This window comes from Eumetopias jubatus, unplaced genomic scaffold (genome assembly GCF_037043125.1).
Source record: "Eumetopias jubatus isolate StellerSeaLion01/CBP00866 unplaced genomic scaffold, mEumJub1_p1.0 scaffold_12, whole genome shotgun sequence".
Lineage (NCBI taxonomy): Eukaryota > Metazoa > Chordata > Mammalia > Carnivora > Otariidae > Eumetopias > Eumetopias jubatus.
In genome coordinates, this window is record NW_028274818.1 from 16,048,671 (window position 1) to 16,073,126 (window position 24,456).

The 24,456-nt window shown below is 37.4% G+C and overlaps 1 protein-coding gene across 1 annotated transcript in view; it reads right to left on the bottom strand.

The window, feature by feature from the left end:
- The window catches only part of KCTD3 (potassium channel tetramerization domain containing 3), a 48,875-nt gene that overhangs the window by 16,985 nt on the left and 7,434 nt on the right, over positions 1-24,456 (bottom strand). The window contains exons 5-10 of the mRNA XM_028104709.2: positions 20,918-20,976; positions 20,564-20,644; positions 19,500-19,640; positions 18,977-19,067; positions 14,580-14,770; positions 4,697-4,812 (exon numbers count right to left, since the gene is read on the bottom strand). Coding sequence (XP_027960510.1) covers positions 4,697-4,812; positions 14,580-14,770; positions 18,977-19,067; positions 19,500-19,640; positions 20,564-20,644; positions 20,918-20,976 — 679 coding nt within the window. The remainder of the gene's footprint in view (positions 1-4,696; positions 4,813-14,579; positions 14,771-18,976; positions 19,068-19,499; positions 19,641-20,563; positions 20,645-20,917; positions 20,977-24,456) is intronic.

The window sequence follows — 24,456 nt, forward strand, 5'->3', positions numbered from 1 at the left end:
TCTCTTTTAAAAAAATCATGCTTCTTTTCCGTTACCCAAATCAGATACAATAATTTTATAAAATTTTCACTAAAATCTTAATGAGGGGCTCCTGGATGATTCAGTTGGTTAAGCGTCTGCCTTCGGCTCAGGTCATGCTTTCCCCTCTCCCTCCGTCCCTCTCCCCCCTCCTGCTCTCTCTCTCATTCACTCCCTCTCTCTCTCAAATAAAGAAAAACTTAAAAAAAATTTTTTAAAAAGTAAAGTAAAATAAAATCCTACTGCAGCTGTCCTAGGGAGCCTGGGTGGCTTGGTCATTTAAGTGTCTGACGCGTGATTCTGGCGGAGGTCCTGATCTCGGGGTTCTAGGACGGAGCCCTGCATGGGGCTCCGCACTGGGTGTGGGGCCTGCTTAAGATCCCCTCCCTCTCCCTCTGTCCCCCCAACAATTTCACAACAGTTTGTAGAACTTACACACACACACACACACACACACACTCTCTCTTATTCATCTGATTGATATATTTCAAATCCGTCTTGATTATACAACAGTTGTCCTGTGGACTTTGTGCGTGACTCGTGGGCAGAACCTTTGCTGAAGGCCAGCTCAGCACCTACTCAACCAGTACCAGATGTCACCGGGGTCAGCCTCGGGTCCGACGTGTCCGGTGAGGTCTGCGTGTCAGACGCTGAGCTTTCATTACATACCATCTCTGCTCTGCACTACAAATGCATTCGTCTAGCTGGTCTGTAAGGCCTGTTTGCTGCATGAATGCTCAACTTTCCCAAGGTCTTCCTGAAATGTAGTAACAAACCTACTTTGTCAGATACGGTTTTCAACTCATGCGTATACCAAACAAGCAGCGGGTTATACAGGGAACTAAAACCTTAAGAATAAAGGACACTCTGAGGATGCTGGTACAGTTTTTAGGATCCCAAAGATATGAAGCCTTTTATACGTAGTTTTGAGAACACTGGTAAGAAAAACAAAAAAAATAATAAAGAAGCATGTTCCTCAGGAACCCAAATTTACCTGAGTGGTTTTACACATAGCATAGCTTCCCCCACCCACGGAAAGCTCAGACTTGACATAATTAGTCAAATAACATATCTGAAAGCAGACCTTCCATTAATCATTAAAATTCACATTCGTCTTTACAGAAATATCACCAGTTGAAGAATCCCTCTGATCAATTTCTTCTAGCTGCGCTTCAGATCCACAGATCTACACTCCCTTTCCTACACTCCTCGGCCCATCACTTTGTGGTAACAACCACTGTACCTTTCACTGTGCCTATATGAAAGGCCCACCCTAGCTAACATTTTTTTTTTCTATAAACAGGACTTCTATCCCTCATCTAACATAAAACCTAATTTTTCTGATTCTAACCCCTTTCATTGGAAGTCTTTCATTCTCTCACCATCGGCCCCGAATCTCACGGGTCATAAGATCGCAAGAATGCGGCTGCACAAGCTCAACTCATCGTGACATTCAACCACCATTTATTTCTACCCAGACTGAAACTTCCAGATCAGCCCATCACCTCTGAGGATCCGGGCATCTGGATCATAATTTACTTTTATCTTACTCTCTACTACTCTCCTGGCACCTTAATGTGCATAATGATCATCCTTACAGTTTGCTGAGTCCTATATCCAATACTTTCAATTACAAGTCAGTTCTACATTATGATCACTGAAAACTGTCCCAACTCCAAAATCTTAAATTAAGATTTTGACTACAACTTCCTATCTTCCCAACAATTCTCATTCCTTTCAAGTCATCAATCTGCTTTAACATCCCTCCAGTCCCCTGACAACACCTCTGCATCCTGCTCTGTCTACCCGGCACCTCCTCACTTCTTGATCTCACAATTTCAACTCCTTAGCATTTTTATGTTTTCTCATCCCGTGGTGTGTCATATCTACCTTATTACATCTCCAATCCTGGATCAGGCCAATACTGTTCCTCTCCTGCTCCTGTTCTCGGTACTGCGCACTAATGGAGAAACTCACTTAGTTCTATCACCCAAGTCCACTACAAATGTACGATTTCTCATCTCTGCAATTCCTGATACATAGTGCCACTGTCTTTCTCTTCCTCTGAATTTATGTTCTTCAGCATTCCTTTCTTACTCTTCTGTCAGAGGAAGAAGTGTCTCTGGTCTCTGTTAGGCAAACCCCTCTAAACTGTTTAGATCTCACATACTCCTGACTTTCATGGGACTAGAAATCATCTCCATTCTGTCACTCTTCATGTGCTTTCCCTGAGAACTCCCCTCTCTGACTACAAGCATGCTTAAGCTTCTCCCATCCTAGAAAAAAACGTAAAATAAAGCACTGAACATCTTTATCACAATCTAGCCTCAATCCTTAAGCTATCACTTTGTTTCCCTGCTTTCCTTCACCTAACTTCTTGAAAGGTAACTCTGAATTTGCTGTCTCTAATCTCTGATCTTTTAATTCCTCAGTTCCCACAATCTGGCTTTCTCCAACCAAAACCTAATTAACTTATATTTGCAAATAAAATCCTAGACTAATGTCGTTTCTCAATATCACATATGTCCCTTTGTGGTCTCCTATCTTGTCCCCATAATTGCTAATGTCTCCCAGAGTTCTTTTTCTTCCTACGTACATCCACTTAACAGAAAACCTTATCAATTCTTATTTTTCAGTTATCACAGAAGTGTTGTGGTTTCCAAATACTTCTTCTTAGCTCTTTCTTCGCTCCTAAATTCCAAAGGGGTACTCCCAAACGTGTACTAACACCTGCGCTCGGACACCCACACGAATATCAAATATATGTAATCAATCTAATTATTCCTCATACTGTCCCCCCACTGTATCTGCTTTTCTTCCTACGTTCCCTGTGAATTTATTACTATCCACCTGACTGTTGAAACTAGGAATCCAAAACTAGAAATACATCTCATCTCTCTCTCCTTCTTTAATTTCCCATACCCAAACCAGGTATCAATCCTGTAATCTGAGGAAGGTTTATGAAATGTTTTTCAAATAGTCTCATCTTTGCCATCTCTACCACCGCTGTCTTTAGTCACATCTCTCCACTTCATTGCTGCATTACTCCCCTCATTCTCCAGTCCAGCTTTCCTATTGGTTACCCCTGTAGCTTCCTAAAACATGGCTCTCATCACATTACCCTCTGCTTAAAGTCCTTTAACTTTTCCTCTCTCCTTCAGAATTAGGTACCAACCCTTTTATACTCTTCTTCTCGTTCCTCTCAAGTACTTGAGATCATTTAGCTTGCTATCTTCTCTGAACAGGCTCTGTATTTTCATACAGATCTGCACTTTACTAAGGAAATGAAGTCTGCCTGGACTACTATTCCCAAAACATGGAACTTAAAGACATTAGAAATGTCAAACCATAGTTAAATACACACTCATTTTCCAAAGTAACTTAAAATTCTTGAAAACATAATCAAATCTGTATCCAGAATCTAGTAAATTACCACTACAAATAAATACAATATTCTGTGTAATCAAAAATAGAAACAAAACAATGGGCAGAGGATCTGAGTAGACATTTCTCCAAAAAAGACATACAGATGGCCAACAGGTATGCTCAACATCACTCATCATCAGGAAAATGCAAATCAAAACGACAATGAGTTATCACCTCACATCTGTTAGAATTAGCTATTATCAAAAAGACAAGAAATAACAAGTGTTGGCAAGGATGTGGAGAAAGGAGCCCCTCGTGCATTGTTGGAGAAGGTAAACTGGTACAGTCACTATGGAAAATAGTAAGGAGGTTTCTCAAAAGATTAAGAATAGAACTACTATATGATCCAGCAATTCCACTTCTGGGTCTCTATCTGAAGTAAATGAAAATAGTAACTCAAAAAGATATCTGCACCCTATGTTCACTGCAGCATTATTTAGAACAGCCAAGAGAAGGAAACAGCCTATATATATATATACACACACACACACACACACACAATGGAATATTACTCAACCACCAAAAAAAGACATCATTTCATTTACAATAATATGAACGGAACTTGAGGGCATTATGCCTAATGAAATAAGTCAGACAGAGAAAGACAAATTCCTATGATCTCACTTATGTGGAACCTAAAAACAAACAAGCAAACAGAACAAAACAAAATAAAAACGAACCAACAGATAAAACAGACTGGTAGTTGCCAGAGGCAGGGGCTGGAGGGTGGGCCACATGGGTGAAGGGAGTCGAAAGATACAAATTGCCAAAAAAAAAAAAAAAAAAAAAAAGTCAGTGCGAAGCTGGCTCAGTCCATACAGCACGGGGCTCCCGAGCTCAAGCCCCACACTGGGCGTGGAGCCTACTTTCAAACAAAAAAGACACAAACTTCCAGTTATAAAATAAGTCATGGGGATGTAATTACAGTAGGACAAGTATAGTTAATATTGTATTGTATATGTGAAAGTTGCTAAGAGAATAAATCTTAAAAATTCTCATTACAAGAAAGAAAATACCACGTAACCGAATATGGTGAAAGATGTTAACTAGACTTACAGTGATCGTTTTGCAATGTACACAAATTACCAAACCGTTGTGCTGTACATCTGAAACTAGTATAACGTATGTCAATTACACCTCCACAAAAAAGTACAACAGACACTATGAATCCCACAAAACTGAAGCCAACGTAGAGCGAGCGTGAGCTCCCGAGGCACCCTCATTTCGGTAGCGCGCCTCAGGTAACACTCGCCTGCCAGTGCTGGGTGACGGCGTTCCACACTCCCACCTTCCCCGTGTGACTCGTAGCGACCAGCTGGTTCCCGATAAAGAAGAGAGCATCGACGGGCACACCAAGGCTGAACACTCCTTAAAGGGTAACAAAAAATAAAGAGGTTAAACAGTCACTCTCTTTAGAATTAATCAAAACCCAGATTAGAAACATTGCGAAGGTGACTAATTTAAACTTAGTTTCATTTCCATAAGTTACATGCTAGACACTTTGGGGACCAAAAATAAGAAACTCAGTAAGCTCTTAAGCAGCTTGCACCACTCCTAACACAGATAAAATCTGCCCTAAGGAATCTCACGCTGATAAAACACCGTATTATCTGAAGCTGGGGTTCCCACACTTGGGTGACCAACAAAATAACCGGGTAGATTTACAGTGAGCAAAATAAAAAGAATCCTAAGATTCATCCCAGGCCTGCTAAATCAAAAAACCCACTACATTTTTATAAAATCTATAGGAGATTTAGCTGCAGCCTGCTAATGAACTGGGCATCTGGGAACCACTGATCTGAAGACACAGACTTGGCAGCCTCAACTATCTATAGAATGTTTCTAGAAATCTGGACACACATACACACATACACACAGAAAGAAAAAAAAGCAGCAAGAAATCTTACTAAAAAAACAAACATTCAGGCCTTTACTCAGAAATTATTTTAAACTCCTTGTTTCCCAGCACTGCAGATCTCAATTTAATTCATTCAAAAGGCATTATATTAGGCCACTGGATTAAACAACATGAGAAGACAGGGTATTACTAGGTACTTACGGTTTAAAAGAGAAAAAAATGCAAACAACCAATTATAACATAAATCCAACAACAGCTGAAGGATGCACAAGGTCAAGCAACATCCAGAGGAGTAAAGGGAGTTAAGAAAAAGAGGGCTGAGGATACTTCTTAGAAAAGAAGCCATCTGAGTTGAGTTTTTTTAAAAGGCAAACAGTTCATTAAATGAGGGTCAGGAATGGGCAAGCCCAGGGAACTGAAGAAAGGGGAAGACGGGCTGTAGGTGAAGGAGGTTGTAAGGAGCAAATATCCCACATTAATAGCAAAAGACCCAAGAATATTTAAAGGAGAGAATTCCAGGGTCACCTTGATATGGCGTTATGGCCCTTCATAGTTATTTCTGGACAATATATAACAGTAAAACATTATGCATAAGGCTTTGAAGACTCATGGGAAGAAACAAACCAATTAATTCCAACTGCAGCATGTATTAAAAGCATAAGCCAGAAAAGATAACCGATTTCTTTTGACTCTCACACCAGTGCAGGGTATTTCTCTTTCTGTTCAGAACTTTACTACATACAAGACAAAACTAGCAGCAATAAAAAACATCTTGAAAATTCTTAACCAGGAGCACCTGGCTGGCTCAGTCAGAGGAGTGTGACTCTTGGTATCAGGCTTGTGAGTTCGAGCCCTGTGTTGGGTGCAGAGATTACTTAAAAATAAAATCTTAAAAAAAAAAAAATCTTAATCTTGAAAAAGCCAAGCCCCTAGCAGGAGGAAAAATGATATATACTGGGGAAAAGGGGGAAAAAAAGGGGGGGGTGAGTACCGCTAAGAATGTTTTCTATATATATTTTTTATGCATTTATACACATGAATATACCATCTCAGCCCAGTCAACTAAAACAAAACAAAACAAAAAATAAACCAACCCAGCCAAAGAAAAAAATAAAACACAACACACTCACAAGAAGCTAATAAACTCTTTGACCAGATAGGCTGAGAAATAAACCTGCCACTTCAGAGCAGAAAAGCACCATTTCACACACAATTTTAGGAAGCCTTTTAATTTTGATGCCAAACAATGGTTCAGAACATGTGAAACCAACTGTATTCAGGACTATGGCCCACGTGAAAGGTAGAAATAAAAACAAGAAAACCAACTAACATCTAACATTACTCTAGAGAAGGATGAGGTTCTGGGAAATCAAGGAAGACATTTTGAATGATCTCAAGAAATGTAAAGTGTCACTCCTACTTAGGCTCAACAATCTTGGCCACTATCTGCAGGGAAGACACGGTATAAGTAATGACAAGTTCCTGTCTCCGGGGACCCTTTCAGCAGAATATTGCTGATGGCGGCAACCCCACAGCACTCCCTTATACAAGTTATAATGAAAGGAGCTCAACCTCTGGAAGAGCTCTATCACGGACATACCAGTCCTAGCAATTTTCTTTGGATGGTGTTGACAAGCTCTGAAAAACATTTGTAATAATAAATGGTTTCTTTTACTGGACGTGAACAAATTACTATGTACCATCTCCTAACATAGCTGCCTACCACACTGGCCTTTGAAAACAAAACAAGGCACAAAATCTCCTTCACTTACGGGTATGTTACAAGCCGCTACTTGAAAAAAAGGGAAAAAAATATCACCACTTATTTTCTCTCTGTATAATTACCAGTGTATCATAATTTGAAAATTTTCACGTTAAAAGTTTTTTTCTAAAGTTGTTAGGGAGGACTTCCACGGCCAGTCATGATGGAATAAAAACGGCATCGGATTATTCCTTACGGGGCAGCAACAAACTGGCCCAAGTACATTAGCAGCTGTTTTAGACACTGGGCAACAGGCAGCAGAAGACTGCAAGATGGGAAATGGCCAAGAGAAGCCCTGCATTCACCCACAGGGAGGTGAAACTCAAGTGCAGACCGATGCTCTCCCTGAATGGAAGAGACGGAGGTCAGAGAGGTCAGAGTGCGCCGCTGCTGAGGTGACGAGAACGTGTGAGCAGGTTTGAAGGAAGGGGGCAACTGCACCAGGATGTGGGGGGAGGATGGCACAGAAGTTGCACAGGGGATACCAAAAATGTCTCCAGACATTTCCACATGCGCCCCTGGGGGTTTCCTATGCCTTGGCAGAAGCCAGACTGCCCCTGGGCAGGGGCAGCATCCCCACAAAACAGAAGAGATAGGCTGTCACAGGACAGAGCGCTGAGTGGAGATAAGAGAGATTACAGGGGTAGATGCCAGCAGTTTCCAGCTCAGGAGGAGTGGAGAACCCTGCTGAACCCCTCAGCTGTTCCTCAATAGAGACTCCAAAAACGTAACACTTTAGGAATAAGGACCACACCCCTGAAAAGGATGCCAAGCCCTAAAATAAAAAATAAAGCAGAGGGAGGCTACCTCCCCTGCACAAAGCATAACACCACGCCTAGCAGGATCAAGAAGATCCTCCCGTAATTTAACTACCTACAGGACAAAATTCACATATTTTAAAGGAAGACAACATCCCATGTCCCCTACATAATGTATTATGCATATGTTCAGCATACAGTCAAAACTTCCTAGACATGTAAAGCAGAAAAATGTGACCCAAAATAAAACTATGACATGATCCAGATACTGGAATTGAAGTAAAAAAAAATGAAACAGCTATAATGAATTTATTAGATTTAATAAAAAGTAGACCATAATGAGTAAAAAAATAAGAAATCTCAGCAGAGAAACAAACTAAAATGGAATCAAGAGTTAATTTCAGAGCTTAAAAGTCCTATATCTCAAACAAAAAACTCACTAGTTGGGCTTAACTGCAGAGTGAATACTGAAGAAAATAGGTAAAAAACATTAAAGACAGATCAAAAAATTTATCTGAAGAATGAGGTGTAAAGAAATGGAAAACAGGGGTGCCTGGGTGGCTCAGTCGTTAAGCGTCTGCCTTCGGCTCAGGTCCTGATCCCAGGGTCCTGGGATCGAGCCCCATATCGGGCTCCCTGCTCCGCGGGAAGCCTGCTTCTCCCTCTCCCACTCCCCCTGCTTGTACTCCCTCTCTCGCTATCTCTGTCAAATAAATAACTAAAAATCTTAAAAAAAAAAAAAGAAATGGAAAACAATAACAACAAAACAGTCTTCAGTAATCTCAAGGCCAATATCAAGTGGTCTAATAGAAAACTAAAAAGAAAGAAGGAAGAAGCAGAAAGAGCTAAGCCTTGGAGTGGAGGGGGAAAGGGAAGGAGGGAGGGAGGAAGACAGAGACACACATAACACTGAGAACTCCCTTAGTTGTGCCAATCAAAAATGTCTCCAGACATTTCCGCATGCCCCCTAGGGGATAGTATTATCCCTGGTTGCAACCCTCTCATCTGGAATATATATAAAGAACTATTACAAATCAATAATAGGATGACAAACTCATAAAAAGAGAACAATGACAAAGACACGTCCCAAAGGAAATAATACAAAAGGTCAATAAGCACATGAAAAGATGCTCAGTATCATTAATCAACAGGGAAATGTAATTAAAACCACCATTAAAATCACCGCATACTCATCCCATACACTGCTAGCAGAAACGTAAAATAGTACAACTGCTTTGGAAACCAGTTTGTAAGTTTCTTAGACCATGAAGCATACCCTTTTCATATGATCCAGAAATTCCACCGCTAGGTATTTACCTTGAGAAAACATGTCCAGAGAAAGACTTTTTCTTGAATTCATAACACCTCTGAATTGGAAATAAACCAAATGTCCATCAACAGATAAATGGATAAACAAATTCTGGCATGCAAATTCAATGGAGTATTACTCAGTAACAAAAAGGAATGGAACACTGATACATACAACATATAGGGATGAATCTCAGAAACACTATGTTAAATGAAAGAAGCCAAACACAAAAGAATACATACTATGTAATTCCACTCCTGAAATTCCAGACAAGCGAAATCTAATCCTTGATGACAAAAAACCTCAGCTGTGTATACAATGGGGTTTATGCTGAACACCGGCTTTCCTTTTGGAAATCTGGACTCTTAGTATGTGCTAGGCAGAGGGTGCCTATGTGACGAGCTCCAGTAATAAACCTGGGCACCAAGTGTCTAATGAGCTTCTCCGGTAGCCATCACACAGGTATTGCTACAGTTCACTGCTGGAGAAATTAAGCATGTCCTTTGAGACATCACTGGAAGAGAATTCTAGAAAGCTTATACCTGGTTTCCACTAGACTTCACGCCATGTGTCTTTTCGCTGATTCCGCTTTGTCTGTTTTTGTTGTAATAAATCATAACTCTAAGTAGCTCTTGCTAAAGCCTGTGAGTCCTTGTAGCAAATCACTGAACCTGGAAGTGGTCTTAGGGACCCCTGAAGTTCAGAGGAGGGGTCCAGATTAGATAGATGAACATGCAAGTCATCCGCACACAGAATGCAAAGCCATTAGAGTCACTAACAGAATAAATGAGATCACTGACGGAAGAAATACAGAGGAAAGATGCAACCCAAGAACCGAACTCTGGGGAACTCCAACATTTTGAAATCAGTCAAATGAGGAAGAACTATCAAAAGGAACTGAGAAGAAACAAAGAGGTAGAATAAAAATCAGATTACAAGGTATCCTGGAAGCCAAAGGAGGGAAGTCTTCAAAAAGAATCATTAACTGTATCAAATGTATCAAGTGACAGACAGCTCTAAAGTTTTACAAAGATGAAACTAGGAATTGATCATGGGATTTAGCAGAGTACAGACCACAGGTAATACTAACAAGAGTAGTTTTAGGAAGTGGTGGGGACAAAAGAATGATTAGAGCAACTTCAAAAAAGACTAGAAGAGGAGGACATAGAAACAAGATGAGATAACTCTATCCTCTGCTTCAGGAAAACAGAAAAATGGAGCAGAAACTGGAAGAGACCGTAGGGTAGTTTTTGTTGTTATTCTTAACACAGAATGTATGCTGGTGGAAATGATCCAAGACAGTGAGAAGTTTTTACAATGAAGGAGAGAGAAGAAACAGCTACTGGAACAATGGCCTTGCGTAGGTGAAAGCAACTAGGATCTAGTCTACAACTAAATCCAAGGAGTTGGCCTTAGATTACAGCAGAGACAAGTTAATCACAGTAACAAAGGGGACAACAGAGAATATGAACACAGATCCGCAGCTGGCCAGATAGGATTTGACTTTCTCTATTTTTTCAACGAGAATGACAGAAGTGTTGGAAGTCCAGAGAAAAGGAAAACAGCTGAAATAGTCATTTAGGAGAGTGATAGAACTGACAAGGATAATGCAATACGATTTCCGGGTCGCTTTTCAAGGCCCACTTGAGGGTAGAGGCCATAAATTGAGACTAAGTACAGGTGTACAGGTGTGTGTGTGTGTGTGTGTGTGTGCGTGTGTGTGCGTGTGTGTGTGTGTGTGTGTGTGTGCGCGCGCGCATTTCTTTTCCCTAGTCATAGTTAGTTATTCAGGTGGGAAGGTGGATTTGGCCAGGGTTGGGCTTTTTTCCAGGTAAAAACAGCAAAGAGAATGGTGCAAAAAAAACTGAGGCTCTGTGTTAGTGTGAATGTAATGACAGAATCTAAACCTCATAAAAAGGGAAGTGATAAGTGAAGATCCCAGTGGAGTTGGAGAACTTTTCGAGCTGGGGAACTAGAGCTGATAACTTCAAAGGAATAAAGGACAGTGACACTGAAAACTATACCAAGTACAAGTCCACATGGCATGAGATTTGAAATCTGGGGAGGTGGGGTGGGAACTTGGGAGGGAAGGGAAGGAAAATGGTCTAGAACAGTAATTCTCAGTGTGGTGTATGAATCTCTGTGCTCTCTGTGGCTCTGAGACTCATTCTAGAAGTCTGAGAGGTCAAGACTATTTTATGTAGGACGCCTGGGTGGCTCAGATGGTTAAGCGTCTGCCTTCGGCTCAGGTCATGATCCCGGGGTCCTGGGATCGAGTCCCGCATCGGGCTCCCTGCTCCTTGGGAGCCTGCTTCTCCCTCTGCTTCTCTCTCTCTCTCTCTCCCTCTGTCTCTCATGAATAAATAAATAAAATCTTTAAAAAAAAAAAAAAGACTATTTTATGTAATATTAAGGAATTATCTACCTCTTTTGCTCTCCTTATCTCAAGAGTGTACAAGAGTCTTCCAGACACTACATGACATGATGGGGTCATCATTATGACAGCTAACAGAATCCATGTATTTATTCTTATGTTTTCTAGAATTGTCTATGTTGGTAGCTTTAGGATATAACTAACTTTGTAAGTTTCCCCAAGACTAATTTAGTTTGTTCTAAATACTTCCACTATGTTCTTCTGGCTGTCTTCAGCGTTAGCTGCTATCATCTCCGTAACCTCATTATTGTCCAATAAATTATTTTAAAATCCAAACTTTCCTTGAGCCTACAAAGAAACACAATAAAGAAATAAGTACATGTTGCTGTGTTTTGCATTATTACTATTAAAAATGCTCTGGAAATTCTCATAAATTTTTTTTAAGATTTTACTTATTTATTTGACAGAGAGAGAGAGAGAGCACAAGTGGGGGGAGCGGCAGGCAGAGGGAGAAGCAGGCTCTCTGCTGAGCAGGGAGCCCGATGCGGGGCTCTATCCCAGGACCCTGGGATCACGACCTGCGCCGAAGGCAGATGCTTAACCGACTGAGCCACCCAGGTGCCCCAACTTTCATAAATTTTTAAAATTTATCTGAAACTGTTTAAAATACTTTATTCTAAAATAAATTTATTCTAATATATTTTTCATCTACTTATTGTTGATTTTTGGCTTCAAAGTGAAAAAATTAGAACATGTGCCTGCTCAACCCACAGCGGCACCATCGAAGCCTGACAGTGCTGACAAATAAATATGTATGACATGGAAGGGGGACTGGGCCAACACTGAGCCAAACAGGAAATAAATATCAGAAATAACAAAAATTACCTTTCCCTCAAGTTTATAGATGCTGATCACTTGCCTTATTGGTGCCTATGCAACAGGACGTTTTTGAATACTATTGTAATGCCAGTCGTGGGTTCATGGAGACCAAATATTCAACGTTTAAAGAAAAAAAAATATTTTCAATGAAGATGTGAAAAAGTCTTTAAAAGCCAGAAACTGTTAACAATTTCACAGTGGGATTGAAAAAGGCACTGAAGCACCTTACAGGGTAAGTTACGGCACTGCCCTGGCTGGAGATACACACGTAAGTCCTCCAAGGTGACGCAAGCCTTGGAGCCGTGACAATGCTGAACGCCTGCTAGATGCAAAGTCAGTAAAGGAAATCACCACGCTGCCACTTTCCAATTCCATAGTAAGTCCCTGAATTAAAGATGTGGCAGACATGATACCTCGTCAGCAGGATTACAAACAGATGAATATACAGCTGTACCTGACCCTGGTATTTTGCTTCTGTTAATCTGGCATCAGCACCAACCAATCATTAAAGATCTTTTGTGTGAATGTTTGGCCACAAACACATGTGGTGTTGAAATAGTCAAAGCTTTTATGAATCTCATGCTTTATCCTAAAACATCCATGTTGACATCTGCACTAATGGAGCAAAGCAGTGTGGGTGAAAATGGCAGGCACCGTAGCACAAATGAAAGGCGGGGCACCAAACTGTCCCAGTAATCATTCAATTCTTCTCTGCCACACACTCTCAAGGAAAGGAAAAAAGGCCAGTTTAACTTCAGAATGTCCTTGAGGAAGCAACGTATATAAAAATTTGTACTGACTAAATTTTAATTTACTAAACACTAAATACTGAATCTTAATTTATTATGTGTTCTTAATATTCTGTGTGACTAAGTACTATGAGTCAAGGAAAAGCATCTTCTTGAACGCTGGAGCTGAGAGCTAACCTAGCTGTTCTTTTCACAATACCATTTTTATTTGAAAGAATGACAAACTATTCTAATTCAGATTTGAGTATGTGGTAGACCTTCCTCAAAAGTGAACAAAGTAAGCTGGTTATTTCAATGATAAAAATTCAATGTTTCAAGTGAAAATTAGAATTTTGGAAACCTTTTATCTTCCACAATGAACGTGACGGTTTCCCAATACATAAGAGTTTAGGGATGTGATCGGTAGTTATAGCATAAGTGGGATTTTAGGGGTTTTTTTGGATATTGTACAATGAAAGACAGCAACATTTGGAAGATCTACATAACTCACTAAGCAGCACTTTCCAAATGACCAATGCATGATGTCACAAAATCATGCATGCCTAAAAGATCCATTCAAAGTATAAAATAGACTGATGAATTTTAATTTAACAGAATATGCAAGATTCATTGGTATGATTTCAAATGTTTAGGACAGTAGCAAAAAAGAATATCCATGGTTATCTGAAAAGACTATAAAAAATGTTTTTTCCAACTACACATCTGCATAAAGCCAAACTTTATCCATAAAGTTCAACCAAAAAACATAATGCAGCACACTAAACGCACAAACAGGCATCAGAACTCAATAAAATATTAAAGAGATTTACAAAACTGTAAACCAATGCCACTCTTCTCACAAATGTTTTTGGAAAACAAAGCTATTTTTCATTAAAATATTATTCATGTTACCATGCAATGGGTTTATTACTGCTATTTTAAAACTAATATGTATTTATAAAAATTTCAGTCTTAATTCCCATTATGGTAAGTAACAATAGATTATCACTCAAAATCTCTTAATAGTCCTGAATGACATTTTAACAGTACAAAGTAGTTCTGAGATTAAAAGGTTTGAGAATTTCTGGTCTAGAAGCAACAAATGAGGAAAAGCAAGAAAGTTATTTACCTTATCTTCAGGCCCTGTAGTGTGAGGAATTAGAGAGAGCAGTCATCACTAACTGGGATCCAGGAAAAGCACATTCTCATAAAGCAGCCAGGTTTCAGGTAGATCATATCGGTAAAAAGATTCTACCCTCTCTCCTAAAACACCAATTTTTTCCCCCCTCTTTACCAGATCTTTCCTCTCATATTGAGTGGTCCTATTATCACTGAACCCTGGAAAGATATGTGGCAAGTCTCCTAAGTAACAGTCCAGGTTAGTTCTTACAAAGATGGGCAATCCCTCTTAAACTTCAGAATATTATATATACCAGCAAAATGCAGCATAAACAAGGTTTTCCCTACCAATTTCACTTCCGCTCCCTCCGTCTTGGACACTCCATAAGATGATGCTACTCTCTGAAGCAACAGCGACCATTTTGTCTTTGTCTCCATGTGGACCTCCAACCACTTTTGCATTTAAAGCTACTCGCTCAATAGTCCAATCCAAATATGGGCTTGTAAACACCTGTTGCCATCCTGAAGATTCTTTGATTCTGTTATGAATGGAAACATAAGTTAAACTCAGCAGCAATTAAGCAAATAAAAAGGGATATACCAAAAAAATTAATCACAGCTATATTTATTAAATATAAAATTTTGCCAATTCATGTCCTCTACAAAGCCAGAATGTCTTTCCTAGGCTATCTTATATTTACATATAGAGAACATATAAACCACTTAAAAAGAGACCAGGGTTCTATATGGCTCCAAGGTAAAGTTCAGAAAAGTTCTTCAAATTTGAAAAAAGTTGTTAACAGCTAAAAAAAAAAAAAATTGTATCTTTCACTTTTCTACACAGGAAAGTGCTACTATCATTATCTATGGATAGGAATGGTCAACAAAAATCAGAATTTTAGGATTATTATTCCTTTCAGTTAATTCATCCGTTATTCAGTTATTAACTGAAAATACCTACAATCAACCTATTATTTTTTGGTACTTCAGGTGACGAAGTGATAGGCTATCCAAGCAAACCAAGATAAAGGAGTAATCTGGTATACCATTAGGCATTCCAATATCTTGGACAATCAAATGAATAAAATGTAGGGCTTTGGAAATGCTTAGATTTTAAAGGTTTCTTTCTAAATGAAAAAATTTCATAAACCTATTCATTCCCCATAAATAAAGGGCTACCAGGGTTCAGATTTGCAGTTCAGTGAATATAAATGCTTTAATATTTAATTTCTGATAAACATACCAATAAATTTTTAATAATTTTTTCTGCCTTATCTGAATTTAAGTCTTTCAGACATGTATTCTGCATGATTATATAGCCAGCTTTCATACATTCAGAACTTAAGAGTTAAGCAATCACAACAATGAATGACATAAATTTTAACTACGGAGTATCTATTTTTAAAGTTACACCAAACAAATATGCAAACAAAATTGCAAAGCTTTCATTTGCCTTACCTAACTAAAGAGAATAAACACATAGGAGGAAAATAAGTACTCATTTATATACTACCTGACATATTCATCACAAAAAACAAACTTCAGTATTTATACATGATGGTTACCTAAAGACTTAAATGGAATCACTTTAGCTTCATTTTGTTTAAAAATGTATGCTAAAGTTATACAACCACAATTCACAAAAATATGCAATTTGGCCTCCTTATTAATTTCAATAACTAATGATTTCCTTAACTTCAAAGGACTACACAGAAATTGTGTAATTTCTTTTAAGAAAATGTACAATTTTTCCTAAGCATTATATATATATATATATATATATATATATATATATATATATATATATATATATATGGTCTGCAATTACCCACTTTGGCCACCAGATGGGATTATGTGTTATGACAGACAAACGGAAATAATCATTTAATAAACTCTAAACATTTACAAACATTGAGAAATCAAACATAGACCCTCTTAGGAACTGCCAAACTGGGCACAAAGCAGGAATTGCCAGCACCTTCAGAATAATGACAAAATGCTGCTACGTGGATGCAAACATATACCAGGCTCATAGCAGTGTTCAATAAAGAGATGCTGTACTGATTTAATGAGGTGAATGATGTGATCTTGTGATCATTAATTTATAAATACAATAAAACTGCATGTGATCTAATCTTTTACAGAGATCCTACTTCTAAGCTATCTTTTTAGAAATCAGGGTATTATAAAATAAAGAGATACCAAAAAGAGTGAAAGAATCACAACATATTTGAAAGTGATTCTAACAATTAGAAAATTTAACTCAATTGATATACTTACTTTTGTTCTGAAGTTAAAATTAAATACAAAGATGAAAAAATATATATGTTTTATGTGATCTTCCATACAAGTAATACAAAACTGAAAATATATAAAACAAGACAGAATGACCTCTGAACAGCACTCAATCTCCTTACTCCTGCCCACTGAACCAACACTATGAAATCAGGAGAGCTAAGCAAAGAGTAGGTTATCTTCCACATTATAATCTTAAAGAAATATATTGGAGGAGTCATGCCCAACAACATTTTGAAACTTAATGCAAACATACTGTATGTCAATTGTATGGGAATAGATAATATATATCAGAAAAACAGAGGAGAGTCTAAAATTAGATCCAAGTATACATATAAATATAAAGCAAAATAAAGGAGGGCGTTCAAATTCAATGCAAAAGGATAATTTATGTGATAAATATTCAGAACATAATTAGCTACTACCCACTTGGAAGGAAAGAAAATAGATTCCTAAATCTCACACCATAAACTAAAAGTAAATTCTACATGGATTAAACATCTAAAAAGAAATGCAAGCTCCAAGCGGGCAGCAATTTACAACTACTCTCTGGGGCGCCGTGGTGACAGCAGTCAGTGAGGCAAATGACTCCTGGTTTCAGCTCAGGTCATGATCTCAGGGTTATAGGGTCATAAGGTCAAGTCCCCTGTGGAGCTCCCTGCTCAGCATGGAGTCTCCTGGAGACTCCCTCTCGTGCTCACTCTCTCCGTCTCTCTCTCTCTCAAATAAATAAATAAATAAATCTTAAAAAAAAAAAAGGAAACACTACTCTTCATTAATAAAGATAGATAAAAGTAAAGCCTGAGAATGTAGAAAATTAGTGAATCTAAGTGAGAACATACAGGCATTCCAGGTACTATTTCATTTTTTAGGGTTTTCAGTTTATTAATACAAAAAGCTGTGGAAAAACTACCTGTGGAAAAGATTACACTGTTGAAATAATTTGAATATTTATTTTGAAATCTTTTTATTGCCACTGTGTTAAATGATTTAACTGTACATGAGGAAATGTAACATATCCTCAATTGTTTTCCTTTGTCACTATGCATATTAGTCTGTCATCAATGACATCCAGTGAAAACAAAGAAAGGTCATGGTCAAAAGCAAATGCAAAGAATGGAAAAATGTAACAACGTCCTTCTTTTTATATTTGTCACTCAGTGAGTAAATTTTGTGCAGTGCTGCATGTCTCTGTCCACCAAGCAGCAATCTTTAGCACTGCTGAGCAATAATATAAGTTACACCTGGATAACTTATTATAATTGTTTCACAATTCCTCTGGAATTCCTTATCAATAAAAATATGTACATAATATTTGAGCAAATTAAAAAGTAAAGTCTAAAACAGTTTTCTCAATTTAGATCCATAAGTTAAGTTCAAAACACTTAAAAAAAAATCCTTCTTTCAAATCAGTCTTATTTCATATAAAAGTCATCCCCCAAAGAAATCACCCAGTCTTTTCCATAGGATTTGCTATTTAAAACAAAAACAGAGAATGCTCTCAAAACGAAGTTTGCACTGAATCCCTACTGCAATGAAAATACGAAGCAGAGATCACCGTTACAAAGGGCTTTTTTACACACCTGGCAAACCTACCACAAATTTAGATTAAAAAAATATATCTGGGATTCTTTAAAATGTATCTGTAAACTTTACATTTTAAATATTTTTAACCTATTGTGGCTATTTTTATCTAAACTCAATAGTGACAAAATGTTTACACATTCTTTTATTTTCAGCAATTAAGTGGGATCATAGTCTAAGCTAGAATATCACAACCATTTATGTGCTTCTACACCATTCTCTGTCATCAGTAGCATTGTACATAGTGATTCTAAACTAAGAATCCTGCCCCTTCCCCAATTTAAAAAACAGAATCACTGGTCTACACTCTTCCTCATTCTCTTTTAGTTTCTGAGAATGCAAGGATTAATAAAATCAAACTACCTCTGTGTAAGTCTCACACATTATAGGTACCAAACTATATCACTTTTGCCCACAACTGTCTTGCTTCACTACCTCACTCCTAACTATTTGGTAGTCATGCCCAATGTAGTTTTACTACCCCCAACTATAGAGTACAAAAGACTGAAATCATTATAGACAGAAAATCACAGGGCTCACATTAATAATACCGCCTAATCATTTAATACAATAGTTATGTGATTCAGAAGCTATATATAACAAGCAAAAAGAAATAACCTCAAGTTGATACCAAGTGGGAAATAGACACAGTTGATACCAAGTGGGAAATAGACAAAGGCTGTCAGTAATACTTACCAAAGTAGCTACAAAAATAAAAACAAACTAAATCTAGTCAAGAAATAGGGAAGTGGGCAAAATATGCAGGGAAAAAATATGACTAGCAACTCTTAAGTCCATAAATATAAAATCACAATCATTAAAAACTACCCCCCTCCACAAGCAAACAATTAATAATTATACAGTACCTATAACACACAGCAAAATGGGCATAGGCAGCTACAATCCAGTTGTGATGGCCAGCGACTATTAGCACCTTTCGTGGATCCACAGGAAATCCTGTTGGTTTTAGAAAAAGAAATACTTTATGTTCTAAAAGCAGGGACAGGTAAACTATGGCCCATGGGCTGATTGTAGTCTTCTGCCTGTTTGGATAAATAAAGTTTCATTGAAACACAGACATGCACATTTGTTCACATGCTGTCCCTGGCTGTCTCCATGCTGCAAGGGCAGAGCTGAACAGTTCTGACAGAGCCGAATGTTTCGGCTCTTTATGTTTCTTTATAGAAAAGGTTTGCCAGTCCCTAAAGGTTGAGAGCAAACGGATCATCACACACTTTTTAAATAAAAATTCTGTTCAATGAGACTTTTCAAAATATAAATGTTAAAAAGAAAGATGAGGCAAAGATTACATTTTTAAAAAATAATTACTCAGTGTGACTCCGACTAAAAACATATGCATTTTTGTCTATTTCTGTGGTCTTTGCTTACCTAGCCGAACAGTCTCTTCTCCAGTTCCAGAGAGAGCAGGCTGGGCTCCATTTCCCCGAGCTTCACCTTCTGTGGAATTCAGTCCATTCCTAGAACCAGCGGAGGACCTAGTTGTGTTGTTTATTTTACGACTAGGAATACCTATGAAAAGAAATAATAAAATTATTTCTAAGTTCCACCTACCAAAAATTTAAAATTTCACACTATAACTGAGAAATATACAAATGTGAATTTCATCATGGCCAAAACATATCTTCCAATGTAGCAATTTCCTGCAAGTAATTTAATTACCACAAAAAAAATGACAATGAATTAAATTCTTTCAACAGATTTCTGATATTTATCATGTCATATCTGATAAGTAAAATTAAGATTTATCATATTATATTCCATTTCTATCTAGCTCTAGGTTACGGAAATCAATCATTAGTTCAGTCAGTCTACCACCAGGGTTTCCACTTACAGTACAGCTGCTTTGTGTGAGGTACGGAAACTTCTCTATAGCTTATTGTCAAATGTCTTTTATTTGACAGGGACTCCTTTTTGGAAGGAAAATCTTGCTCAGAAACCCACCTTGACACAGGTTAAGGCAGAACTCTTCTAACTGACTGAGGTGGGGGACGACACACGCTTCCCCTGCCTCTCTCCTGGACACTGACTGATTTCTGCAGAGCTCCTGGGCTTCTACAGAAAGGACAACTGACTGACAACTAGTGCTCTAACATCAGGGTTGCCAAACTATGGGCCACAGTTGATTATGTCTAAATAAAGCTGTACTGGTTGCATCCATTCATTTCCATGTAGAGTGTATGGCAAAACTGCGTGGTTGCCACACAGATCTCATAGCTCACAAGCCTGTCTGGCCTTTTATAGAAAAGACAAAGTCTGGCAATTCCCTGGTCTAACATACAGTATGACTTCTGTTAAAATTAAAGTTTGCAACATTTCCCGTATATTTATATGTGAGAAACTCAATAATCAAAACAGAAATTTTTCTATATATATGTGTCTACTCGCATAGTGATAAAAAACATTTTTTTAAAGACTAAATAAAGCAGAAGTACCTGGTGGAGGCAAGTAACCATGAAAAAGGACACTGCCACAAGATGAGCGCTCCAGTTCTTCACATAAGAGAAGCCTTCTTACTAAAAACATGGCAAAGCAAACTTGTCAAGAGTACATGCAAACAGAAAAACAGTACTCCGTTTTTATTTTCTCTAGTTAAAGAGGGTAAGGAAAGAAGAGGGAAATGTTCAAGTTAAATCAGTTGACAACATCTATTTACTATGAAAAACCACAAAAAGTAAGCACACTGCACTAGTCCATCAAAAAATAGGACCTGGTATAAAATATATTTCATTAGGCAAGTCTGCTGCACGAAAGGTCAAATAAATACAAAATATCAGGACAACACATACCTAATGGAGTGATTCCATAAAATTCTGCTTCATGCCTGAGAACATTAATACTCACTCCCCTACAAAAAAAACCAAATAAATGATATATATCCTCCAGCAGCAGCAACTTGGATTATCTGAAGCAGAAGGAGAAAGTACTAGTTCTTAATGTGAACCAAGTTATAAGGCTTTAAAACTTACTTTTCTCCTAATATCTTTAGTCGTTTTAAAAGGTCTAAATAAAAAAACTGCATGCCAACTAAAACATTTCCTTACTTAAAAACCATTCCTATGTAGAAGAACTGGGTGACTGAGAGATTAGGGCTTCGAAAGGCTAGTATAAGTAAATTATCAAGAAGTACGTAATAAGGCAAACGAGAAGAAATCTTTCTTATATGGCATTAATTGCTTTTCTATTTTCATAATAATTATTTCTAACATATCTTAAACTCTCTAATTACACGGTAAACCTCCCTACAAGCATGATCTACTTCTATTTTTTGTATACCTCACAGAGTGCTTGTACATAATGATTATGTAATAACTATTTGTTGAACAAAGAAATTCAGATAAATGATTCTCTTCTCATTAGAGCAAAAATAAAAGCAAAACACAAAGTAAAATGGCGGGGGGAAGGCTAGCCTTAGAAAGGGCTAGGCTAACCAGAAGATTAGAGTAGAGTTAAATAATATGAAAACAAACAGTAAAAAGAACAGAAGATTAAGAGTTTACAATACTAATGATTCATTTTAGGTGTCAGTTATAATTTGTCCTTACTTAAGAAATATTGCCTGGGCAGAAATAAGAGTGAGCATCACTACGGATCTCATGGAAATTAAAAGGACAATAAAGGAATACTATGAATAATTCTATTCCCACAGATTTGATAACCTAGATGAAATGGACCTGGACCAATTCCTTGAAAGACACAATTTGCCAAAACTCACGCCAAAAAAAAAAAAAAAGACAATCTGAGTAGGCCTATATCTACTAAAGGAACTTAATCAATAATTAATAATCTTCCAAAACAGAAAGCAACACACCCAGAAGGATTCACTTGTGAATTCTACCAAACATTTAAGGAAGAAATCACACCAACTCTCTGTAATCTTTCAGAAGAAAGAAACAAGGGAATACTTACTAACTCATTTTATGAGGCCAGCATTACCCTAATACCAAAACCAAAAACATTACAAGGGAACTACAGAGCAGTATCTCTCATGAACACTGATGCAAAAATTCTCAACAATGCCATAAGGCAAGAAAGTGAAATGAAGGTACACAGGATGGAATGGGAAGACATACAATGGTTATTCAGATATGACATGATATCTATGTAGAAAATCCAAAAGAATAGACAAAAATCTCCTGGAACTAATAGATGATTACAGTAAGGTTGTAGGATACAAGGTTAGTATAAAAAAGACAATTGCTATGTACCAATAATGAACAATGGAATTGAAAATTAAGAACACAATACCATTTACATTAGCACCAAAAAAAAAAAAATTTAATACTTAGGTATAAATCTAACAAAAAATATGTAAGACCTATATGAAGCAAACTACATAACTCTAATGAACAAAATCAAAGAACTAAATAAATGGAAAGGTATTCCATGTTCATGGACTGGAAGACTCAGTATTGTTAAGATGTCGGTTCCTCCCAACTTCATCTAAAATTCAATTAAATCCTAATCAAAACTCTAGCAAGCTATTTTATGGATAATGACAAACTGACTCTACAGTTTATATGGAGAGTTAAAAGACCCAATAGGAGAATAAAGTTGGAGGACTGCCAGTACCCAACTACAAGATTTACCATAAAGCTATAGTAATCAACAGTGTGATATTGGTGAAAGAAAAGACAATCTGAAAAGTCAACACACTATATTACTCCCAATATATGATATTCTGGAACAGGCAAAATTATGGAGATAATAAAAAGATCACTGGTTGCACGGAGTGGGGATCAACAGGCAGAGCACAAAAGATTTTTAGGATAGTGAAAATACTTTGCACGATATTAAAATGATGGACATGGGTCATTATACACTTGTCTAAACCCACAGAATGCACAACACCTCGAGTTAACTATAATGTAAACTATGAGTTTTGTGTGGTTATGATGTGTCACTGGAGGTTCATCCTTAATTAAAAAAAAAAACAATGTAGCATTCTGGTGAGTGATGTTGACAGTGGGGGAGGCTATGCATGTGTGGGATCAGGAGCAGGAGGTATATGGGAGGTCTCTGGATCTTACTCTCAATTTTGTTGTAAACCTAATACTGCTCTAAAATGAAATCTTTAAAGAAAAAAAAAAATCCCTGTGTTTAATAAACATCTGCAACTGCAATGTTAAACTGCTTTTATTTGCCAAATTAGTTGTGACTGGTTTAACACAAAAACAGTTAAACCTTTCCTATTCTATTTCAAAACCATTTGTGTTAACAGTATAGTAGTGCTGCCTAATTACAAGGTGGCTCAGGACACAACAGTTCTTGAGGAACTCCAATCTCCTAAGGACAAGAAAACAAATATGGTAATTATAACAGTGTGATAAGGGCAACACAAGAATTTTATGGAAGGTAGAGAATTAGAACACAGTATTTTTAAAATTCCTTCCCATCTTCTTTTAAAAGGTACTACTCAGAAAATTTTAATTTGCTAGGCCTCTTTAAGTGAAACAAGGCAGCAATTTATAAGTAGAACACTTAATAAATACGGATATTTAATTCTAACTAGTTCTGCCTTTCCTGAGTTATCTAATTGTGGATTAATCAACAAGGACAATTTACTAAAAGTAAATTTAGGCTTCTTTAATCAAATGGTAGGGATCAAAATAATTTTACTCAAGAAGTAAGGAGTTAGTAACATATTTGCCACCTCCATCTAGACCAAGAAAACAAACAAAATCTCCAATGAACTCTTTCATTCATTCAATAAATATCTACTGAGAAGCTACTATGTGCACTGCAAACAAACTAGACCAAAAACTTGTTGTCGCCTTTAAGGAGTTCATATTCCAGTGAATATAAGCCAAAAATTATATAGTATTATAAAGAAGCAGGTCAAATAAACGACCAGAATTTTTTTTTAATTTTTTAAAAGATTTTATTTTTAAGTAATCTTTACACCCAGTGTGGGGCTCGAACTCACAACCCTGAGATCAAGAGTCATATGCTCCACCAACTGAGCCAGCCAGTCGCCCCTAAACAATTAGAATTTTAAAAGCTATATCTAAAAAAGTATAGAGATCCTCAGTGGAAATTCACTTGGAATATACAGAATAAAAGAATAATAAAATACAAATTAGATTGTAAATTCTTGGTAGGAATCCAGACTACGGCAAAGTTAAATAGTTTAAGTGGTCATTCGTTTATCTACAAAAACCTACGTTAGATCCTGGGAATATATAGTATAGTGCTTGCACTGTTGGAATTTAAAGTCAAAGAGAAGAGAGACTACTGAAAAAGGAATACGTGTATGGAATGCTGTGGTGGCAGCGGGACAGGAACCTATGAAGACCTGTATTAAGTGGACACAGCAGAGATCACTGAA